Source organism: Pipistrellus hanaki (assembly GCF_964339955.1).
Source record: "Pipistrellus hanaki genome assembly, chromosome: 11".
In the NCBI taxonomy this organism is placed as follows: domain Eukaryota; kingdom Metazoa; phylum Chordata; class Mammalia; order Chiroptera; family Vespertilionidae; genus Pipistrellus; species Pipistrellus hanaki.
In genome coordinates, this window is record NC_140513.1 from 18,609,769 (window position 1) to 18,628,127 (window position 18,359).

Genomic DNA, 18,359 nt, shown 5'->3' on the forward strand with positions numbered 1-18,359 from the left:
GCAGTGGTTTCCAAGCAGATGCTAGCTTTCCATCTTCTGCTCTTTCCCTGCTTGGCTCTGGGGTCCTTTAATTTGGCCACGTTTCTCTCTGTACACACAGAAGCCTCCTGTACACTGCCCCCAACAGTATTTATAATCACCTCTCCTGAGGCCAACACCGTAATCTCATCTCTAATTCACTGCCTTTTTTTCCTTTTCTTTTTTTCTTTTCATTCCTCTGCCTCCTTTTACTCTTGCTCTGAGCCTCTCAACGCAGGCCATACTCCAGATCTGCCAGAATCCCCTTCCCACCTATATAACTGGAACCTCCTCCTTCTCCGCCTGTTATTTACCTCTTTATCTGAAAGCACATCCCCCATATTATTAAATTTCTTTTACTACAGACCTCAGGCCCCTGAGTGTGATTTCCCGGCTTTCAGCTGGTTGGCTACCTCTTTTCTGCCCCCAATTTGCAAGCTGCGGTTAGTAATCAACACAGAGCGTGTCTGATAATCAAATTAGACAAGTGGGACTCTGCCTTTATTTTCTGCGTAATCACTGGGCGTGATAGTAATAATGTCAGCTCGAATAATCTAGTGGCGTGAACCTCTCTCCATGTTATTTGTTTTTTTCCAGCCCTACTTCAGGTTCACCCCACAGCCAGAGAATGCAAACTATGTCCTCACCCAGACTGGGTTTAGAATCTTGATTGTGGACCTTGTCAACCACGTCAAGCCTGGGTGAAGTTCGTAATTGAATGGTAGTATATCATACAGGAGATTTTTTTTTTTTTTATTCCTTAACCCTACCGGGTAATGAGTTTGTGCCCTGCAGCAAGAGCCTTGATAGCCCTTGACATTTCCTCTGCCTTCAGGAGGGAGGCTGCAGCTGCTGCTCTGCTCTTTGCTCCTGGGTGGAGCAGCCTGGGCCGAAGAGAAAGGAGAATCACTGCAGCTGCCTCCAGTTCCTCAGGCAACGTGGCCAAGTCACTTTTCTTGGTTGTAAACTAAGGGTCCTGGTCTCCAACCATCCCCACTGGGATAGTAGAAGGACAGAGAGAATGTTTCTGGAGCTCTTGAAGCCACTTAGCATAAGGATGCTCTGCAGACAGTGAAGTGTCTGTAGAAATGCTTCTAAGTGAAATGAACAAGTGTGAACCCTTGGAGATGTGGTTGAGCTTCCTATAGCTGGCACACAGCTGAGGCTTTCTGATACAAAGATAGAACCAAGGTCCCAGGGGGGAACTGGGATCCTGAAAGGTCACATCTCTTCTGAAATGGCTGGAAAAGGGGTACCAGAAGCCACAATAGGATCTGTGTATGATCAAAATTGGACTTAATGCTGCCATGGTAGAGAGGAGATTATAGTAGATTTGAGACAAAAAAGTTTGGATGTGTCTGACTTATTGACTTTGGGTAAGTCTAGGAAAATGTTGGGTGGCATTTGCCAGTTTCTATGGTATAAATACATCATTTCAGGCTACCAAAAGTTTAACCACTCAATATCCCTGAATAGTTACTAATTGGCTCTTGTGAGCCTGCTGCCTCTAGCACCATAGGTACCATTCATTAAGGGCTTTGTATGTATCAGGTTTCACACATGGTCATTTCATCTTCACAGCTACTTCCCATATAGTTATAATTAACTCCAGTTTCTAAATGAAGAACATGAGGCGCTGAGATCTGAAGTGGTTTGTATAGGGTCTCATGGTAAATGGCAGGAGAAAAATTGATCTAATTTTGGAATCTATGTTCCTTCCTCAAACCCAAGTTGTGTAAGCAGAGCTATACCCAGGCAAGTGCAGTATAATCTAAAAGATATTACAAACCTGAAATAAATTACTCCCTTATCTGAGATGTGATAGCATAGATTCTACCTCTTGGGTCTTTTAGGGTTCGCCCTGGGCCTTTCAGACTCAAAAGGAATGTGGACCCGCCCAGTTTCTTTCTCCTGGCCAACAAACAGTCTGATGGAAGGAAGGCATCTGTTTCTACTTCTCTGCTGGGAACCTTCACACATTTCTGTCCAAGAAGTGTAGTATGAAATCTTTCTGGGAGGCCATTAAAATTAATCCTGGGAGATGAGGCAAGCCAGGATTTGGCCAAATTCCAGTATAACGTGCTATCCCACAAAGAGGAAAAGAACAATCCTTCTGAGATGGTGCTCATCTTTGAATGTTTGTGCCTGGCCCAACTAAGGTAGAACAGAACTCAATGGAGAACTGCTGTTTACTCTCCCTAATGGATTTTTCTTTTTGCCAGCCCAGCCCTCATCCTCTGATTTTGGATCCAGCCAGCTACCTACATGCCTCAGTCCTATGGTACTCACTAACTGGATTATAATTGTTTATTTGCTAGGCTGAGCTGCTCCCAGAGCGTGAGAAACCAACTGTTACCACTGCCAGCCCCACATTTCTCCCAGCCAGAGGCCATCCCCCAACAAGGAGCCATGCTTTCTCACAAGGACTTTGCCCACAAGAAGAGCAATCAGCTCATGTTGATTGCCAACGTCATTTTTACTGTCTGTCCAGGTGACACCCACACCCTGGTACACTTTTCTCTTCTAAAGAGCCTAACCCTCTTAACTTGGGAAGCTGACAAGAGGCCGAATGACTTGCCAAGTCTCCAACTCCTGGACTGAGATTCAACTGCTCAGTTCTCAGCAGTTGCCAACAGCAGAGTTTCCAGTGTGTAGGTGGCAACCAGATCCTGGGCAGTGGCGAGGTGTGGCCACCAGCCAGGGAAGCAGGTGCATGTAGCAGAGGGTGATACAAGGCAGAGGGGAATGCCCAGCTTGGTTTTTGCAGCTCACAGTGCTGGTCTATGAGCTCACAGTAGGCTGTACAAAATCTGAAAGATATTACAGGCAGGGGCTGGATTTGGCCCATGCACTGTAATTTACTGGCCTCTGCTCTAGACAATCAACAAAATAATAAATCAGGCCCTGGTTTCTAGTGTTTGCCAATTTCTGTGGTGCAAATTCTCCCACCATGGCCAATTCCAAGTTACCAATATGATATCACTGAATGTTGTGGATTTTGGGATGGGAAGAGATGGTGTACCGTGTTTCCTCAAAAATAAGACATCCTCCGAAAATAAGACCTACTTACAGGTTTCCTTCTGAGTGAAATATAAGGCATCCCCCCGAAAATAAGCCCCCCCACAGGCTAAACATGAGAGATGACGACATGATTGTCATTGAATAAATGAGTAAATTCTTGATACTGTAGGATTCACAGTTTGTCTGGTTTGTGTTGATAACTACCGTACTACAGTACCGTATACAGGTAATAAATTTCCTTTATTTTCATTTAACAATAAATGTGTACTGTATTATTCTTCATGGAAAAATAAGAGATCCCCTGAAAATAAGACCTAGTGCATCTTTGGGAGCAAAAATTAATATAAGACACTGTCTTATTTTCGGGGAAACAGGGTAGTAGTACACCATTAGATAGCTTTTTAAAAAATATTTTAAAATATATTTTATTGATTTTTTACAGAGAGGAAGAGAGAGTGATAGGTAGAAACATCGATGAGAGAGAATCATCAACCAGCTGCCTCTTGCACACCCCCCACTGGGGATGTGCCCGCGACCAAGGTACATGCCCTTGACCGGAATCGAACCCAGGACCCTTCAGTCCGAAGGCCTACACTCTATCTACTGAGTCAAACCGGTCTCGGCTAGATAGCATTTTTACCATAAAGATATAATAGATGTAAATAACCTCAAGTAAACTACTGTAAAATAATTAGGAACTGATGATTTTTGAGTAATTTCTTTTGTTTTTAATTTGTTTGATTTATTTACTTGTAAGTTCATATAATTTAATATTAAATAATAGCTGTTTGACACCAGCTTGCAGAATTTCTGAAAATTTATCACTTGGCTTGGCTCTAGCACACCACTACCCCTGGTCCATCTGACTGTGCCAGCCATGTGGAAGGAAGGAGAGAAAAGCCACTCACAATGTGAGATCTAAGAAGTAGCTCTTGACATAGAAGCATTAACCTCTTCCATTCCTGCCTTTGAAAACTTCATCCCTTAGTTTGATGTCCTACTGTGTTCTCAGTATCACAGGTTAGCTTCTTCTTCTGGGGATGGAGTAAAGGAGGGGTCTTGAGCACTCCCTAGTGTGATCAACAGGAAATTCACATCCTTTGTTCATTTATGCTCCACTCCTATGTGATGCTATTGGTTATGTGCCTACTGTGTGCCAGGTACTCTATTAGGAACATTCCATACCTTATCTTGCCTAATCTTCACAACAACTTTGCAAATGAGCATTACTGTCAAATTTCACAGATGATGAAACCGAGGCTCAGAAAGGTTAAGCAACGAACAGCCCACGGTTACATACCTAGGACATCAGAGTTAGCATTTAAATCCCAAATCTAGCTTTCTCCCAACCATTGTGCTGGCAGTTCCACAGCATCTCTCTGACCCTTCTTCCATAGTTACATCTCCATCTCTGACCCAGCTGGGAAGGAATATCTATCTACTTATAAGCACTCATGTTATCAGATTGGGCAAACCCAGATGATCTCTAGATTATTCTCCCCACTTCAAGGTTCATATCCGTAACCACAGCTACAAAATCTTTGTTGCTGTGTAAGGATTTGGGCTTAGGATATGGACATCTTTGGGAGTCTATGTTCAATGGACCTGCCATTTGCTGGCTAAGGGACCTCACACAGGGCACTGACTTCTGTGAGCCACTGTATGTTCTGCTTCATAGAACCTTTAGTGTGAATCGAAATGACGTGATAGAGGAAGGTACCATCAGGTGTGAGTCACTATTTTTTTGCCTACATTTTTTGTTTGTTTGTTTTTTGTTTAAAAGGGACTCTCCAGGCCTTTCTCCTATCCTTCATGGGGTAATTGTTCTCCTTCCACTGGAACAGAGAATTCCTTGTCCCTGAAAACCACCAGGGCCTGGTCACGGGGTAGAACCTGCAGCCAAAGATGGCTTTTCTGCCAGCCCTAGCCAGGCTCTTGCCCAGATAACCCTGGTCCTCCCCTTCCTGGGCCCCAGCAGCTTCCCACACAGCTGTGGCCTCATTATCCAGGTGACTGTGAGCAGCTGAAAGGAGCTTAGCCAGGGGTAAGCTTTCAAGTGTTCATAATAAAGCTTCAAAGTTCACACCTTCATTAAGATGTGAAGAGTCAGGTCCTCCCCGAACCTCTCCCAGGGCTATTGTTCCCTTCCTATCAGGCTGCAGATTCAAAAGACAAGCAGGATTGGTTTTCTTTGTCCAGACGGCTCTCCTAACCAGAAAGGCTAGACCTGTTTGTTAAGAGAAGGCTTCTCTCCTGCAGCCCACTTCAGACCTGCTGTGAAGGGTTCACAGACGCTGTGGAATTGGGGCATTTCTCAGGGCTGCCTCCAGGAAGCAAGACTGGACTTGTTCTGTGAGGTCTCGAGGGCAAGAATTAGTGGGTGGAAGCAGAGGGAAGGTAGGTTTCCGAATACCGGAAGGGAGAGCTCTCTAACACACAGAGATGTGCAGAGCCGGGCCCTGGTGCTGGGGCAGGGACACGCCCCAGGTAGGTAAGCAGTGCAGAGCGGGGCCTGACTCTTGGCAGGGAAGCTGCAAAGACCTGCGGGCTTGGCTGTGAAGTTGGACTGGCAGACCTTTCAGGCTGCTTCTAGCAATGCCATGCTGGGTCCTTCGCACTCCATGGCCTCTGCTGCTGTATATTTGGCCACTTCTGAGCTTTTTCCTTTAAACGCCCTTTGTCCCCCACACACGCAGCTGTGGATGTCTTCATGGGTGCATGTTTGCCCCCTTGCCTTTTCTGTTTTTCTTTTAGCCACTTGAGAGCAAAGCTATCAAGACATCTTGGGGTCTCCTTTGTTACCAAGAACAGGTTTGCTTCCTCTGGCTGTGCACACAGGTTCTGAAGGATCCCTTTCCCCTTCTCTGCCCCTCCAGGACAGAGCAGAGCTCAGAGAAGCCCAGGCAGCCCCCCAACCTGGGACAGTTGTGAATGGCTTCTCTAGGTGGCAGACAGCCTCACAAAAGGCCCTCCCTCTCCCTCCTGGGAAATGATGTGGAGGGGATTTTCCTTGAGGGCACACATCCTCCACATGGTCCTCTTGGTTTCATGATGAAGAATAAAGCAGGAGGCTGGTTGTAGGTGAGACAACAGTCGATTAGGAATGAGTAAAAGAGCAGAGCAAGGTATGGGGCTGGGGTAATGGGAGGGGGCTCTTTGAAATAGAATAGTCTGGGAGGCATCTCTGGGGAGAAGCTGTTTGAACAAAGACCCGACTCAGATAAGGGAGTAAGTCTTATATGAGAGCAGAAACCCTGGAGTGAGAACAAGCATGGTGTGATCTGGGAGCAGCCAGGATCTCGGATAGTGGGAGGCAGGTCATGGGGCATGAAGGGACCTAGGGTGGGGGAGTTTATACACAGAATGAGGAGCCATCAGTGGGTTTGAGGGGAGGATGACATGATCTGGCGGCATTTTGGAAAAGGCCATTCTGGCTGCTTTGAGAGAAGAGAGACTGTAGGAAGGCAGGACTGGCAGGCCCAGACCAAGTGCATGGCTCTTGCAAATTCCCAAGAGAGCAAGGATGCCATTTTGCACCACGGTGACAGTGGTGAAGGTGGTGAGGAATGGTCAGATTCAGAGTATAACTAGAAGGTAGAACTGATAGGACTTTCGATACTTTGAATGTGGATTGTGAGAAGAGAATTGGAGATGACATAGCAGAAAAACACTTTGAATAGGCCATAAACTTAGTATAAGGTGCGTCTGGGTCCATATTGGTTTCCTATATGAATAGATCAGTTTTGAATTCTATAAGGAAATGTTCTTCTAAAAATCAATTATTTATAGGTATTTTAAAAGTCAGACTGTGGCATCTATTCATAAAATTTTCATTAGTACAAATTGTGGCAAAAATCTGGTAGAGGTTACTGGGTAATAAACACAGCTCTAGACAAATGTGCATTCTCATAATCAGAAAACTGTTAACAATGAACCCTCATGGAAAGCTTTACACTGAAGCTTAGCATCTGTTTTCTGACTTGATCCTCACATCTACACCTTAGAGTAAGAATCGTTGTCATTGTACAGATGAAGAAACTGAAGCTCAGGCAGGTCTTGCCAAAGGTCACGGAGCTACTCTAGAGGAATCATGGTTTGATTCCCTTAAATCTTGTGCTCAGTGTATATCCTGTCGATGGTCAGCACTGGGTATGGCTTCTTTGTTAGCAAGATGTGGGGCATGGTCTCCAGGAGCTCCTGATGGAAGGTATTTGGGAAGCAGGTAAGTGAAAGAGGAAGCTTTGAAGCAGATGGGATTTCAGCATCTGGTTTTTGGTTCCTTTCAAACGGTCGTGGGAAAAGGCTCATGCTACAGCAGCCTGGCTGGGCCACCAGAAACAGGTGGTGGCTGCTGAAATCTCTACCAGGTGAGGCCAAGAGCCACTCCCCCACCAACAGTGGCTAGGGACAATGGGCTACTTTATAGGGAACTGGCTCCACCTCAAAGTCATTCTTCTCAAAACCATAGGCTCCTCCCACTGCCTCCTTTCCCTTACTTCCTCTTCATTCCTGAACCTGCTGCAAGCTGGTCCCCACCCCTGGCTGTTCCACTGAGAAAACGCTCTCTGACTCTGCAGGCCAAACCCAGTGACCTCTTTCTTCTCTTTCACTGGCCCTTCTAAACTCCTTGCCCCATCTGATGCTGGCGACCCTTCCCTCCTTCTTGCCTCTTTCTCTTTCCTTCTGGTCTGTGTTGTTTCTCTCTTCTGCATCTTCCTTCACACCATCATCTTTTTATTTGTCTTCTGCGTTAGAGTTCTTCCTGTAGGTCACAGTCCTACTTGAACATTGGTCTTCCTGAACTTCTCCCTGACTTTTCTTTTCCTCCACTCCTCGTCTCCACCTACATTATCTACTGATCCCCCAGCTCCAGGTTTTCAGTTCTAACTTCTACAGAGATCTTCCCAGTCTGCATCTCCATCTCCATCTCCCAGGCAGAGGTAACAGTCTTAAAAGTGGCTGACACATCAGGGGATGGAGAGGAGGTCTGTTTGACCTGAATAGAGATAACAAGATGAGAAAGGGTGGTTGAGACCAGATTGTGAGGGGTCATACTAAAAGGGCTTTATGCATCTTGGATTCAGGATTAAAAATAGGGCCAAGATAAATGACATCATTGTGTTTTGAAAGGATTATTAAACAACCTTGTGGGAGGTGGACTGGATTGGATTTTACTAGTCCCAGAGAGAAGCGGGGTATGGAAGAAAGCATGAGGAATGGCCACTTTGGCAAACAAACAGTCTTCTGAGTAGTGGTAATGGATTAGAATTGAGAGTGGGAAGGAAGTAAGGGAGAAAAGAGAGAGGCTTTCATAATTATATTTGGTTCTCACATTGAGGCAGTCAGGTAGCTGTTTTGCAGATGAAGAAACTGAGGGTCAGAGCGAAGCAACATGTCCAGGGTCAGACAGCTGTCAGTGGCAGAGTCAGGGCCTAAACCCATGCCTTCTGACTCCTTGGCTAGCATTTCCATCAGGCCATACTTACTGACTGATTAAACCCACCAGATGTGTGAAATTTCCAACATCAAACACAAAGAAGCTTTTTAGTAGACACAAGTTATTTTTGCTTGTACAGTTTATAGACACCCCCCCCCCCCTTTGGACATTTGCATCTCTATTAAGATAATGTGAGCTGCTGTAACAAACAAATCCTACAATGCATGATGTTTCAAACATGATAGAATGTTCGTAGTGGATGTTCCTGTCTGGTGGGCAGCTTTCCTCCAATTGGTAAAGATTCAGGGACCAGGCTCTTTCCATTGTGTGTATCTACCATCTTCTACTCATGGCCTCCAAAGTTGGCTAAGAGGTTTTTTTGTTTGTTTGTTTGTTTGTTTGTTTTTTAATATATTTTATTGATTTTATACAGAGAGGAAGGGAGAGAGATAGAGAGTTAGAAACATCGATGAGAGAGAGTCATCGATCAGCTGCCTCTTGCACACCTTCCACCGGGGATATGCCCGCAACCAAGGCACATGCCCCTGACCGGAATCGAACCCGGGACCCTTCAGTCCCCAAGCCGACGCTCTATCCACTGAGCCAAACCGGTCCCGGCTGGCTAAGAGGTTTTAATGGGCATAGAAGCAATACCTACTACTTCTCCTCATTTTCCATTAGCTATAACTCAGTCACATGGACACACTCAACTGCTAAGAGGGTTGAAAACAATAATTAGAATGAGTATCTAGGAAGAAGAGAAAACTGAAGAGGAGCAAGTGAGATAGTCACCACCATAGAAGTAGTAAACCATGGCTCCCAGTCTCTCTGTCCATCAGGCCCAAATGGAGTTATCTGCTTTCTACTCTCCACCCTCATGTAAGATCCAGGATGATTCAGTCTGGCTAATAATATTGGAGAAATCAGCTTATTTCACTTCCTGCTCTTGGTAATTGTTTTGGATATTGACAAGTAACTAACCCACATTGATTTAATGATTTAAATTAAATTTAGGATTTTGTTGGAACTTTTGGCGACCCTTTCCACTAGGGTTGCTGAGGTGTAAAGATATGAACCAAGGCAACCATTTGTCAGCATGAGGGGAGAGCCTGCTTGAGAATGAAGCCAACAAATCAGAAAGAGCTCAGAGACAGAAGGAGATTCTTTTCAATGGTATCTTTTTAATGTCTGCATTGTATAGTATTCAGGCATGTTATTCTTAAACCCAGTTTGTATTGAGTTTATGTCCTTTAAAGCTAGAGTTCCTTAGAGAAGCCCATTTGCAAAACTCTAGAACACTCTCTCCCCACTCTCCCATCCTCAGATCCAATGACATGAGCATAGGCTCTGCTTTCCATGAGAGCTCCCTCTGTTGGTGGCCCTCTGAGACAGGCTACCTTTGCGTCCTCCCACCTCCATGTGGCTGGACTGCTTATTTCTTAACACAGAGATTGTTTTCAATCAGATGCAGTGTTTGTTGCCTTCTAAAGAAGTCAGAATTATTTAGACTCATATTGGCATTTTCATAGCCCATAGAAATTATAGCAGAAAAACACTTTTAAAGGGCCATAAACTCAGTATAGGGTACGCCTGGTTCTCATATTGGTTTCCTATATGAATAGACTAGTTTTGAATTCTATAAGGAAACATTCTTCTAAAAATCAATTACTTATAGGTGTTTTAAAAGTCGGACTGTGGCATCTATTCACAAAGTTTTCATTAGTACAAAATTGTGGCAAAAATCTGATAGAGCTTATTGGGTATAAATACACACGTGCGCGCACACACACACAAACTTAAATTGGAAAAGACAGTAACAATGCTATTAGGGAATTTCAAAGAAAATGCATTAAGCTTTCTGAGTTGTGGAACCGCTAGGAGTTTGGTTGAAGTAATGGCAGGAGCCAAAACCTCGCAGTTCCGATTGCCACTAAGGCAGAGGCCTGCAGAGAACCGACAGGATTGGGAGGCCAAGCCCTCTCCCTCTTTTACAGCAGGTCCAGTCACTCTGTTCCTTGAGCCACATATTCCACTCTCTCAGACTTCCTTAAGCACTTCCCACATTTCTGCACTTAGAAAATACTGTTTGAGCTGAAACCGGTTTGGCTCAGTGGATAGGGCGTCAGACTGCAGACTGAAAGGTCCCAGGTTCAATTCCAGTCAAGGGCATGTACTTTGGTTGCGGGCACATCCCCAGTAGGGGGTATGCAAGAGGCAGCTAATCGATGTTTCTCTATCATCAATGTTTCTAACTCTTTATCCCTCTCTCCTCCTCTCTGTAAAAAAAATCAATAAAATATATTTAAAAACAGAAAATACTGCTTGAGATGCCTCAAACCTCACTTCTGCGAAGCCTTCTAGAGAAAAGTTAATCACTCTCTTTGCTGTGTCCTAGAGTGCTTTGCACGTGTTGGAATTTGTGGGAGTGGCTTCTGTGTCCATCTCCCTGGCTTCACTGTGAGCTCCTTGAAAGCAGGCTATGGCTCAGCCATCTTTGTAGTTCCTGTAATTTCACCTAACCCTTGACATATAATCTATATTATAAAAGGCCTGTGGCCATAATGCCGTAACAACCAACGACCGGACTCACCGGGAGGTACAGTGATGGATCTTGTGGCATGGTGGGTGGGGGTCCCGGGTTCGGGGTCCTGAGGCAGCGCAGCGGGTCTGGGGTCCAGCACATGTATAAAAGCTGTCGAGTAAATGGAAAACTATACCACAACTCGTATAAACTTGCACACCAAGACTTACGGGGGAGAGAATAAAGGTTGCTTAGCTCCAAGAGGACTCATGACAGAATTGACAATTCAGAGATGATGCCAAAGGGTCATTCTGGACAGGTCAAATAAACCTTCAGTCTGCAACGGAATTGTTTTTCTCAATCACACAGGGAACAACTGAGACAATTGAGATGAGTACTTTGAAATGAAATGACCTGATCTTCTCACTTTAGAGTAGTCATCACTCAGTTAACACTAAGGTGGCCAGTCTGCCTGGGGGAGCTCCAGTTTTCACCTGTTGACCCTGCTATTTATAGCTCCCCAGTTAAGTCTCAGAAGTATCCCAATGTGGGTGTAGTTTTTTGGCCACCCAATCAATGGAGAACTCTGTCGACCTGACATATCACAGATAGTATTGGACTAAGACAGTTTCTTTTAAGCTGGAGAGAGCCTTGATTCTAGCTATTCTCCATGTCTTAACAGTAAGGAAGGAGAAATTTCACTCCCCGTGCCCTTCTGTTGCTTTCTGCATGGCGAGACAGAAATTTACTGTTTCTCTTAGTTTGTGGCAAAAAGTTGGTGTTATCTATTATCATTTTAATCTTTATTACAACTCTGCAGTAGATACTATGCATTTTACAGAGAAAGAAGCTGGGGTTCAGAGAAGTAAAGTGATGTGCTCAAGAGCACACAGCACACAAGGATCAGTGCCAACGTTACCCTCATTTTGTCTGACTCCATCTCATGCCTTGCCCACTTTGCAACCTTACTTACAATTTAGAAACTGCTTTCACAACCACATTCCCTTATTTTGGAACTATCTTCCCTCTGCCTGAATTATTAAGTAGTGATGTAAGTTCTGCCTTAACAAAGGAGACCCTGCTTTGTTTGTTGTAAAAGTGTATTCTGGTCTGTGAAGTTCAGTCTGTAGATTTTGCTGTTTCTGATATGAAATAAGAATAGATTTTTTATAAACAAGTGACTCTTTTGTAATTATTTTCAGCAATGATCTTTTGACTTAAGAGTTATTAATATGTTATTAGGTAGTTTTAACTGGAAAAGATCTTAATTTTTTATAATAGGGACAAAGAAGGAATTCAAGAGTGGGGACAGGAATTAGCAGAGCTAATAAAGCTTTGCCTTGTGTTTATTCCAACATTGAGGATCACAGAGTTGCTTGCAATAACAAAAAATTGGAAACCATATATAGTCCAAGTTCCATCTATACAGTGTAATACTATTTAGCCACTATAGTAACTGGTTATAGATACTTACTGATGTCATAAGATAGATTCAAAATATAGTTAAGCAGTTTATAAAGCAAAATACATTATTATATTTAAAAAGTGCACACCTACTCTGGTCTGTGTGGCTCAGTGGTTGAGCATGGATTTATGAACCAGGAGGTCACGGTTTGATTCCTGGTCAGGGCATATGACCAGGTTGCAGGCTCAGTCCCCAGTGTGGGGGTGGGGGTGTGTGTGTGTACAGGAGGCAGCCAATCAATGATTTTCTCTCATTATAGATGTTTCTATCACTCTCCCTCTCTAAACTCAATCAAAATATATATTTTAAAAAATGCACACCTATAAAAATGTCTGGAAAGGTATCTAAGTATCTCTGCTGTAAAAATTATGGGTGTTTTTCATTTCCCCCTTTTTGGATTTACTTACATTTTATGTTTTCTAGTCAATGTAAAATATATACAGTTTTTTGTTTTTTGTTTTTTGAGGTAGATGAAGACTACTTTTATTAAATGACCAAACCATGTAACCGCCAAGGCCACTATGTACAGGTAAGAGAGGGGAAGCTTTATTTCTTGGTCTCTTCCTCCTTGGACATAGTCTTGATGATCTCCTCCTTCTTGGCCTGGAGCCGCTCTTCCCGGCGCTTGCGGGCCTCCTTGGTCTTAGACCTGCGGGCCTCGGCCTGGTCAGCCAGAAGCTTCTTGTGAGCCTTGTCTGCCTTCAGCTTGTGGATGTGTTCCATGAGAATCTGCTTGCTTTTGAACACGTTACCCTTCACCTTGAGGTACAGGCTGTGGTACATGTGGCGGTCAATCTTCTTTGATTCCCGGTATCTTCTGAGTAGCCAGCGAAGAATTCTCATCCTCCTCATCCAGGTTACTTTCTCAGGCATTCGAGCATTGGCAGTACCCTTTCGCTTACCGATGCCCATATGCCGGCCCTTCCTGCGGGCCAACGTGTTTTTCCGGCATCGAGCCCGGGAGTGAACAGTCACAGGCTTCCGGATGATTAGCCCATCTTTGATCAGCTTCCGAATCTGCTGCCGGGAGTTGGCATTGGCGATTTCGTTGGTCTCATTGGGGTCCAACCAGACCTTTTTGCCACAGCGGAGGACGCTGGAGGCCAGCCTCTTCTGAAGCCTGAGCATACTCATGGCTGCTGCCGCAGCGGCGAAAGGGTATATACAGTTTTAAATGAATAATTATTAAGTATATCAGAGAGAAGAAAATGCTAATTTCTCTCTCACCACTATCAAAAGGCTGTATGTTATTCAGCATCAACAAAGAAGGAAATCCTACCTTCTATTTGAAACAAATGAACCTTGAGGACATTTGCTAAGGGAAATGAGCCAGTCACAGGAAGCCAAATCCTATATGATGCCACTTATATGAGGTACATGGAGAACTCAAACATGTAGAAGCAGAAAGTCAAATGGTGGTTGTCAGGGGCCGGGAGTGGGGGTGGGGGTGGGCGGGGGGAGATGGGGAGTTGCTACTCAATGAGCATAAAGTTTCCCGTAAGCAAGGTGATCAAGTTCTAGAGATGTGCTGAATTCCCATTACCGTATTGTGCACCTAGGAATTGGTAAGAGGGTAGATCTCATGCTAGGTGTTCTTATCACAATTTAAAAATAATAACAATATAAAATAAAGGCCCTGTGTGGCTCACAGGGCAATTTCCCACAGCTGAGCCTCCACCACTATCTACAGGGTGCTGGCCCCTGCTTCCCCTCTGAGGCCAGGAGACTGATATTGCTTGCTCAGTTACCAAATGCTGAAAACATGCTGTAGGTTTTCCCGCAGGGATTTCCTTTACTCCTTTTATAAACCCTGTAAAGCAGAAATTCGTATTCCCACTGGCAGGTGAGCAAGTGAGTTGAGAGTCCTGAGATGCAGGTTCTGCTCTTTTAGAAGAACAGCCTGCTGATGCCAGGTCCAGAGCTCTCCAGGAGGCCAACAACTAGAAATGGGAATAAAGTGTCAGCCTAAATTGAAGCATGGGAGAGGAAAGCAAGCTGACAAAATGTCCCCTTGCCTCTGAAGTTGGGACTATGGTCCCTTTGTGGTCCAAGGCCATTTATGGAGTTAGCTCCTGTAAAAAAAACATTTAATGGAAAAATATTCTATTTCACCTTGAAATCAATGGTTGCTTTGGGCTATTACATTTATTAGCTACTATTCACCAAGTACAGTGTGCCAGACCCCACACTGAGTACTGAGCAGACACCATATCATTTAATTCTCATCACCACCACCCCATTGAGGTAGTTTCTTTATCCTCATTTTTGCTAACAAAGAAATTGAAGCTTGAAGAGGTGGATGTCTTGGTCAAGGTCACACAGATTATGAGCAGCAGAGCCCACAAAATCTAGGCTCTTAATCCAGTGCTACTTTGATTCCAGAATAAAAAGGACAAAGAGCCCGGCTGTCATGGTCAGTGGTTGAGCGTCAATCTATGAACTAGGAGGTCACTGTTCGATTCCCAGTCAGGGCACATGCCCAGGTTGCTCGCTCAATCCCTGGTGAGGCAGCTGATCAATGATTCTCTCTCATCATTGATGTTTCTATCTCTCTGCCCCCCTCATTTCCTTTCTTTAAATAAATAAAAATACATTTAAAAATAAGTAAATAAATAAATATGTTTTAAAAAGTAAAAAAGAAGGAAAAAAAAGTTGAAGGAGAGGTCAAAGAGCAAACCTGGACATTTGGAGGCTTAGTGAGGGCCTTGAACCAGCTAGAACTTTGTGTCCCTCCCAATACTTCTTCTCTATGCTTCTATTCCATCCATGGCCATATCTTTTAAAGTCCTTAGTGGGAAGGTAATGGGATGTGCTATGGTATGGCAGGCTAAAAAAAAAAAAAAATCACAGGTTTGGGATCCATACTGATTGGTTCAAATTATACCAGTGCCATCTACAAACTGTGTGGGCTTTTGTAAGCTACATAACCTTTCCAACCCCTGCATGTATCATTGGCTCAATTGGATGATCAATGAGGAAAATAGGTATGAAGTACCTAACACAGATGCATTAGTCGGGTTATGCTAGATCATCTGAGCTAGCAAACCCCTCATTATTTTTCATAATTAAAGCCCATTTCTCATTCACCTGAAGTCCCATCCTAGTCAGGCAGTCCTCTTCATCTTGTGGCTCTGTCATCTGTCCTTCCAAGTTGCAACCCACCTCTAATTTGCCTTGGTCCAGAATGGAACCTGTCACTTCTGTTTATAGTTCACTGACCGGAACTAGACACACAAGCCCAAACAGTCACAAGAAAGGTTGGGAGAGAGGGGGGAGCATTTGTATGTTCAGTGTGGAGGGATGTCCCCTGAGGTGAGCATTTCTACTTCCAAATGTATTTTTCAGAACTAAAATTCACACACAAGTCTAGGGTTAATAGTAAGCTCTGGTTTTAGGTAAGTAGATTCAGTAACTTTCATCTCTTTTTTCCTAAATTGTACATGAGGAGGAAATATAAGTGAATTATTCTCATCATTTGATGCACAATGTCATGAGAAAAATATTTGGAATTAAATCAATAACACACCATATTTTGAGAGACTAATTAAGAGGTACCAAATGTCTCTTGGGAGGAAAAGTATCTTAATCTGGTGTGTCTGCATAGATTTTATTTTTTTATTGTATCACAGATAATTAGAACTAAAATTACCTTAGCTATTGTTTGCTTGTGCATTCTTATCTTACCTTGTTCCAGAAAGGATTGGAAACAACACCTTACAGCATACTATAACAGCCTGTTCTTCCTGCTTCCTGTCTCCCACCACCAATCATTCTCCACCCTGGCACCTAAAGATATTTTTCTAATATATGTATATATTATAAATATATATTATTTATTTCAGAGAGGAAGGGAGAGGGGGAGAGAGATTAAAACATCAATGATGAGAGTCATTGGTCAGCTACCTCCTGCACACACACACTCTCTCAACCCCTACTGGGGATCAAGCCCACAACCCAGGCATATGCCCTGACTAGAATCAAACCGTGACCTCCCAGTTCATAGGCCAACGCTCAACCACTGAGCCACACCAGTTGGGCTAAAAGATATTTTTAAATGCAAAGATGATCAAGCCATATCTATTTAAAGAGAAAACAAACATTTTCTATGAGTTTCCTCTGACCCTCCCACCTCTAAACCCTTAGCTTGGCAGTACAGTCTGATGAGACTTTCCTTGCAAACAGTGATAACTGTGCTTTGTTTTAATCTAACTAAACTGGAACTATACTTCCCAGAATTCCTTTTCCTGTTTAATTCTGTGTTGGCCAACAGATAAACTTGCTACAAGGGAGATTAAGGTGGGATTATAATATTAGAAGATTTCTAATAAAAACCAGATTGTGCGACTGCATAGCCCATACTTTTTATTATTATAATGATTATATTCTATAGAAGCTTCAACAGAGTTTCTGGGAGAGTTTAGTTCTCTATGGAGGAGACAGAGAAAGAAATGACCTCTTTTTTTGTATGGCTATGATAACTGTAATTTTCAGCTATCTATTTATGAGCCCGGGGATAAAACTGAAACCCTCAGAAGACAGAGCTGAGAAATTAAAAATTAAAAAAAAATTATTTATACTCCATTGGTGCTTGTGTATGTAAATGATTAACATTTGTCTGGTACTCTTCAGTACTCTTTCTTGTTCTGTGATCATAGGATCCTAATGGGTTTTCCAGGCATGAATCAGGATGGGAGAGGCTTTGCTGCAATAACAAATGACTCCCAGATCTCTTAAGACAAAAGAATTTTATTCCTTGCTTATGCTAGATGGCCCTTGTGAGTTGGCAGTGGCTCTGCTCCATACAGTCTTCACTCTGAGATACAGGGTGATCTGGAACATTGATGGTCTCTGTACTAGAGGGAAAGAGCAAGGCAGAGTACATAGTGGCTCTTAAAGATTCTGACTGAGTTGTTGTGGATGGTGCTCTGAGCCACATGGCTCTGAGAGCTGGCTACATCTTTCCCCACCTGCATACTTTCCCTGCATCCTTTCTCCACCACCACCATGAAGTGGATGTTTGAGGAGGACCACTTGCTGGAACACAGATGCATGGAATCTGCAAAGATCTGAGTGAAATATCCGGACTGGGTTCGTGGAAAGTCTCAGGCTCTTAGATTGTCAACACTGATAAATGAAAATATCTGGTTCCATCTGACATCACTGTGGCTTCATTCATGTGGATCATCAGGAAAAGGATCCAACTTCCTTCTGAAAAGGCAGTCTTCCTGTTGTGGATAAGACAGTCTCACAGTTCAGCCTAACTATGGGACAACTTTATGAGAAGGAAAAAGGTGAAGATGGATTCTTGCATGTGGCCTACTGTAGAGAGAACACATTTTGCTTGTGAGGGCCGGTGTTGGACTAGTTGCACCCCACCTGCTTGTGTATCTTGTAAATAGCAGTCTGTTTTCAATTACTAACCAGAACTTCTTCACATAGACCTTTTAGTGCATTGTAACTGGATTGGCCTCTTAATACATTGGAAGGGTTTTGTTCCCTTAGACCAGTAAATTATCATTTATTTTTTTTTAAATATATTTTATTGATTTTGTACAGAGAGGAAGGGAGAGAGATAGAGAGCTAGAAACATCGATGAGAGAGAGTCATCGATCAGCTGCCTCTTGCACACCCCCTACTGGGGATATGCCCGCAGCCAAGGTATATGCCCTTGACCGGAATCGAACCCGGGTCCCTTCAGTCCCCAAGCCGACGCTCTATCCATTGAGCCAAACTGGTCTCGGCCAGTAAATTATCATTTAAAAGAAAAAAGAAAAAAAAAAGATTCTGCCTGAAAGTGGTATGTCACTTCTCCTTGTATCTCATTGGCCAAAACAAGACACATGGCCATGTATGAGTCCACAGGGTGAGGAAGTATAATCTTCTTAATGGGAAGGCCA

The 18,359-nt window shown here is 43.6% G+C and overlaps 1 protein-coding gene and 1 pseudogene across 2 annotated transcripts; one reads left to right on the forward strand and one right to left on the reverse strand.

Annotated features, from left to right (window-relative positions):
• Positions 1 to 12,929: 12,929 nt before the first annotated feature.
• On the reverse strand, positions 12,930 to 13,610 carry LOC311630669 (large ribosomal subunit protein eL19-like). The gene has a single exon (XM_084899983.1). The coding sequence runs from the start codon at positions 13,594 to 13,596 to the stop codon at positions 13,009 to 13,011; it is 588 nt and encodes a 195-aa protein (XP_084756109.1). The 5' UTR covers positions 13,597 to 13,610; the 3' UTR covers positions 12,930 to 13,008.
• A 3,856-nt stretch (positions 13,611 to 17,466) lies between these two features.
• On the forward strand, positions 17,467 to 17,870 carry LOC311629704 (gamma-aminobutyric acid receptor-associated protein-like 2; annotated as a pseudogene). The gene has a single exon. The product of its transcript is annotated as a gamma-aminobutyric acid receptor-associated protein-like 2 (transcript).
• Positions 17,871 to 18,359: the final 489 nt, after the last annotated feature.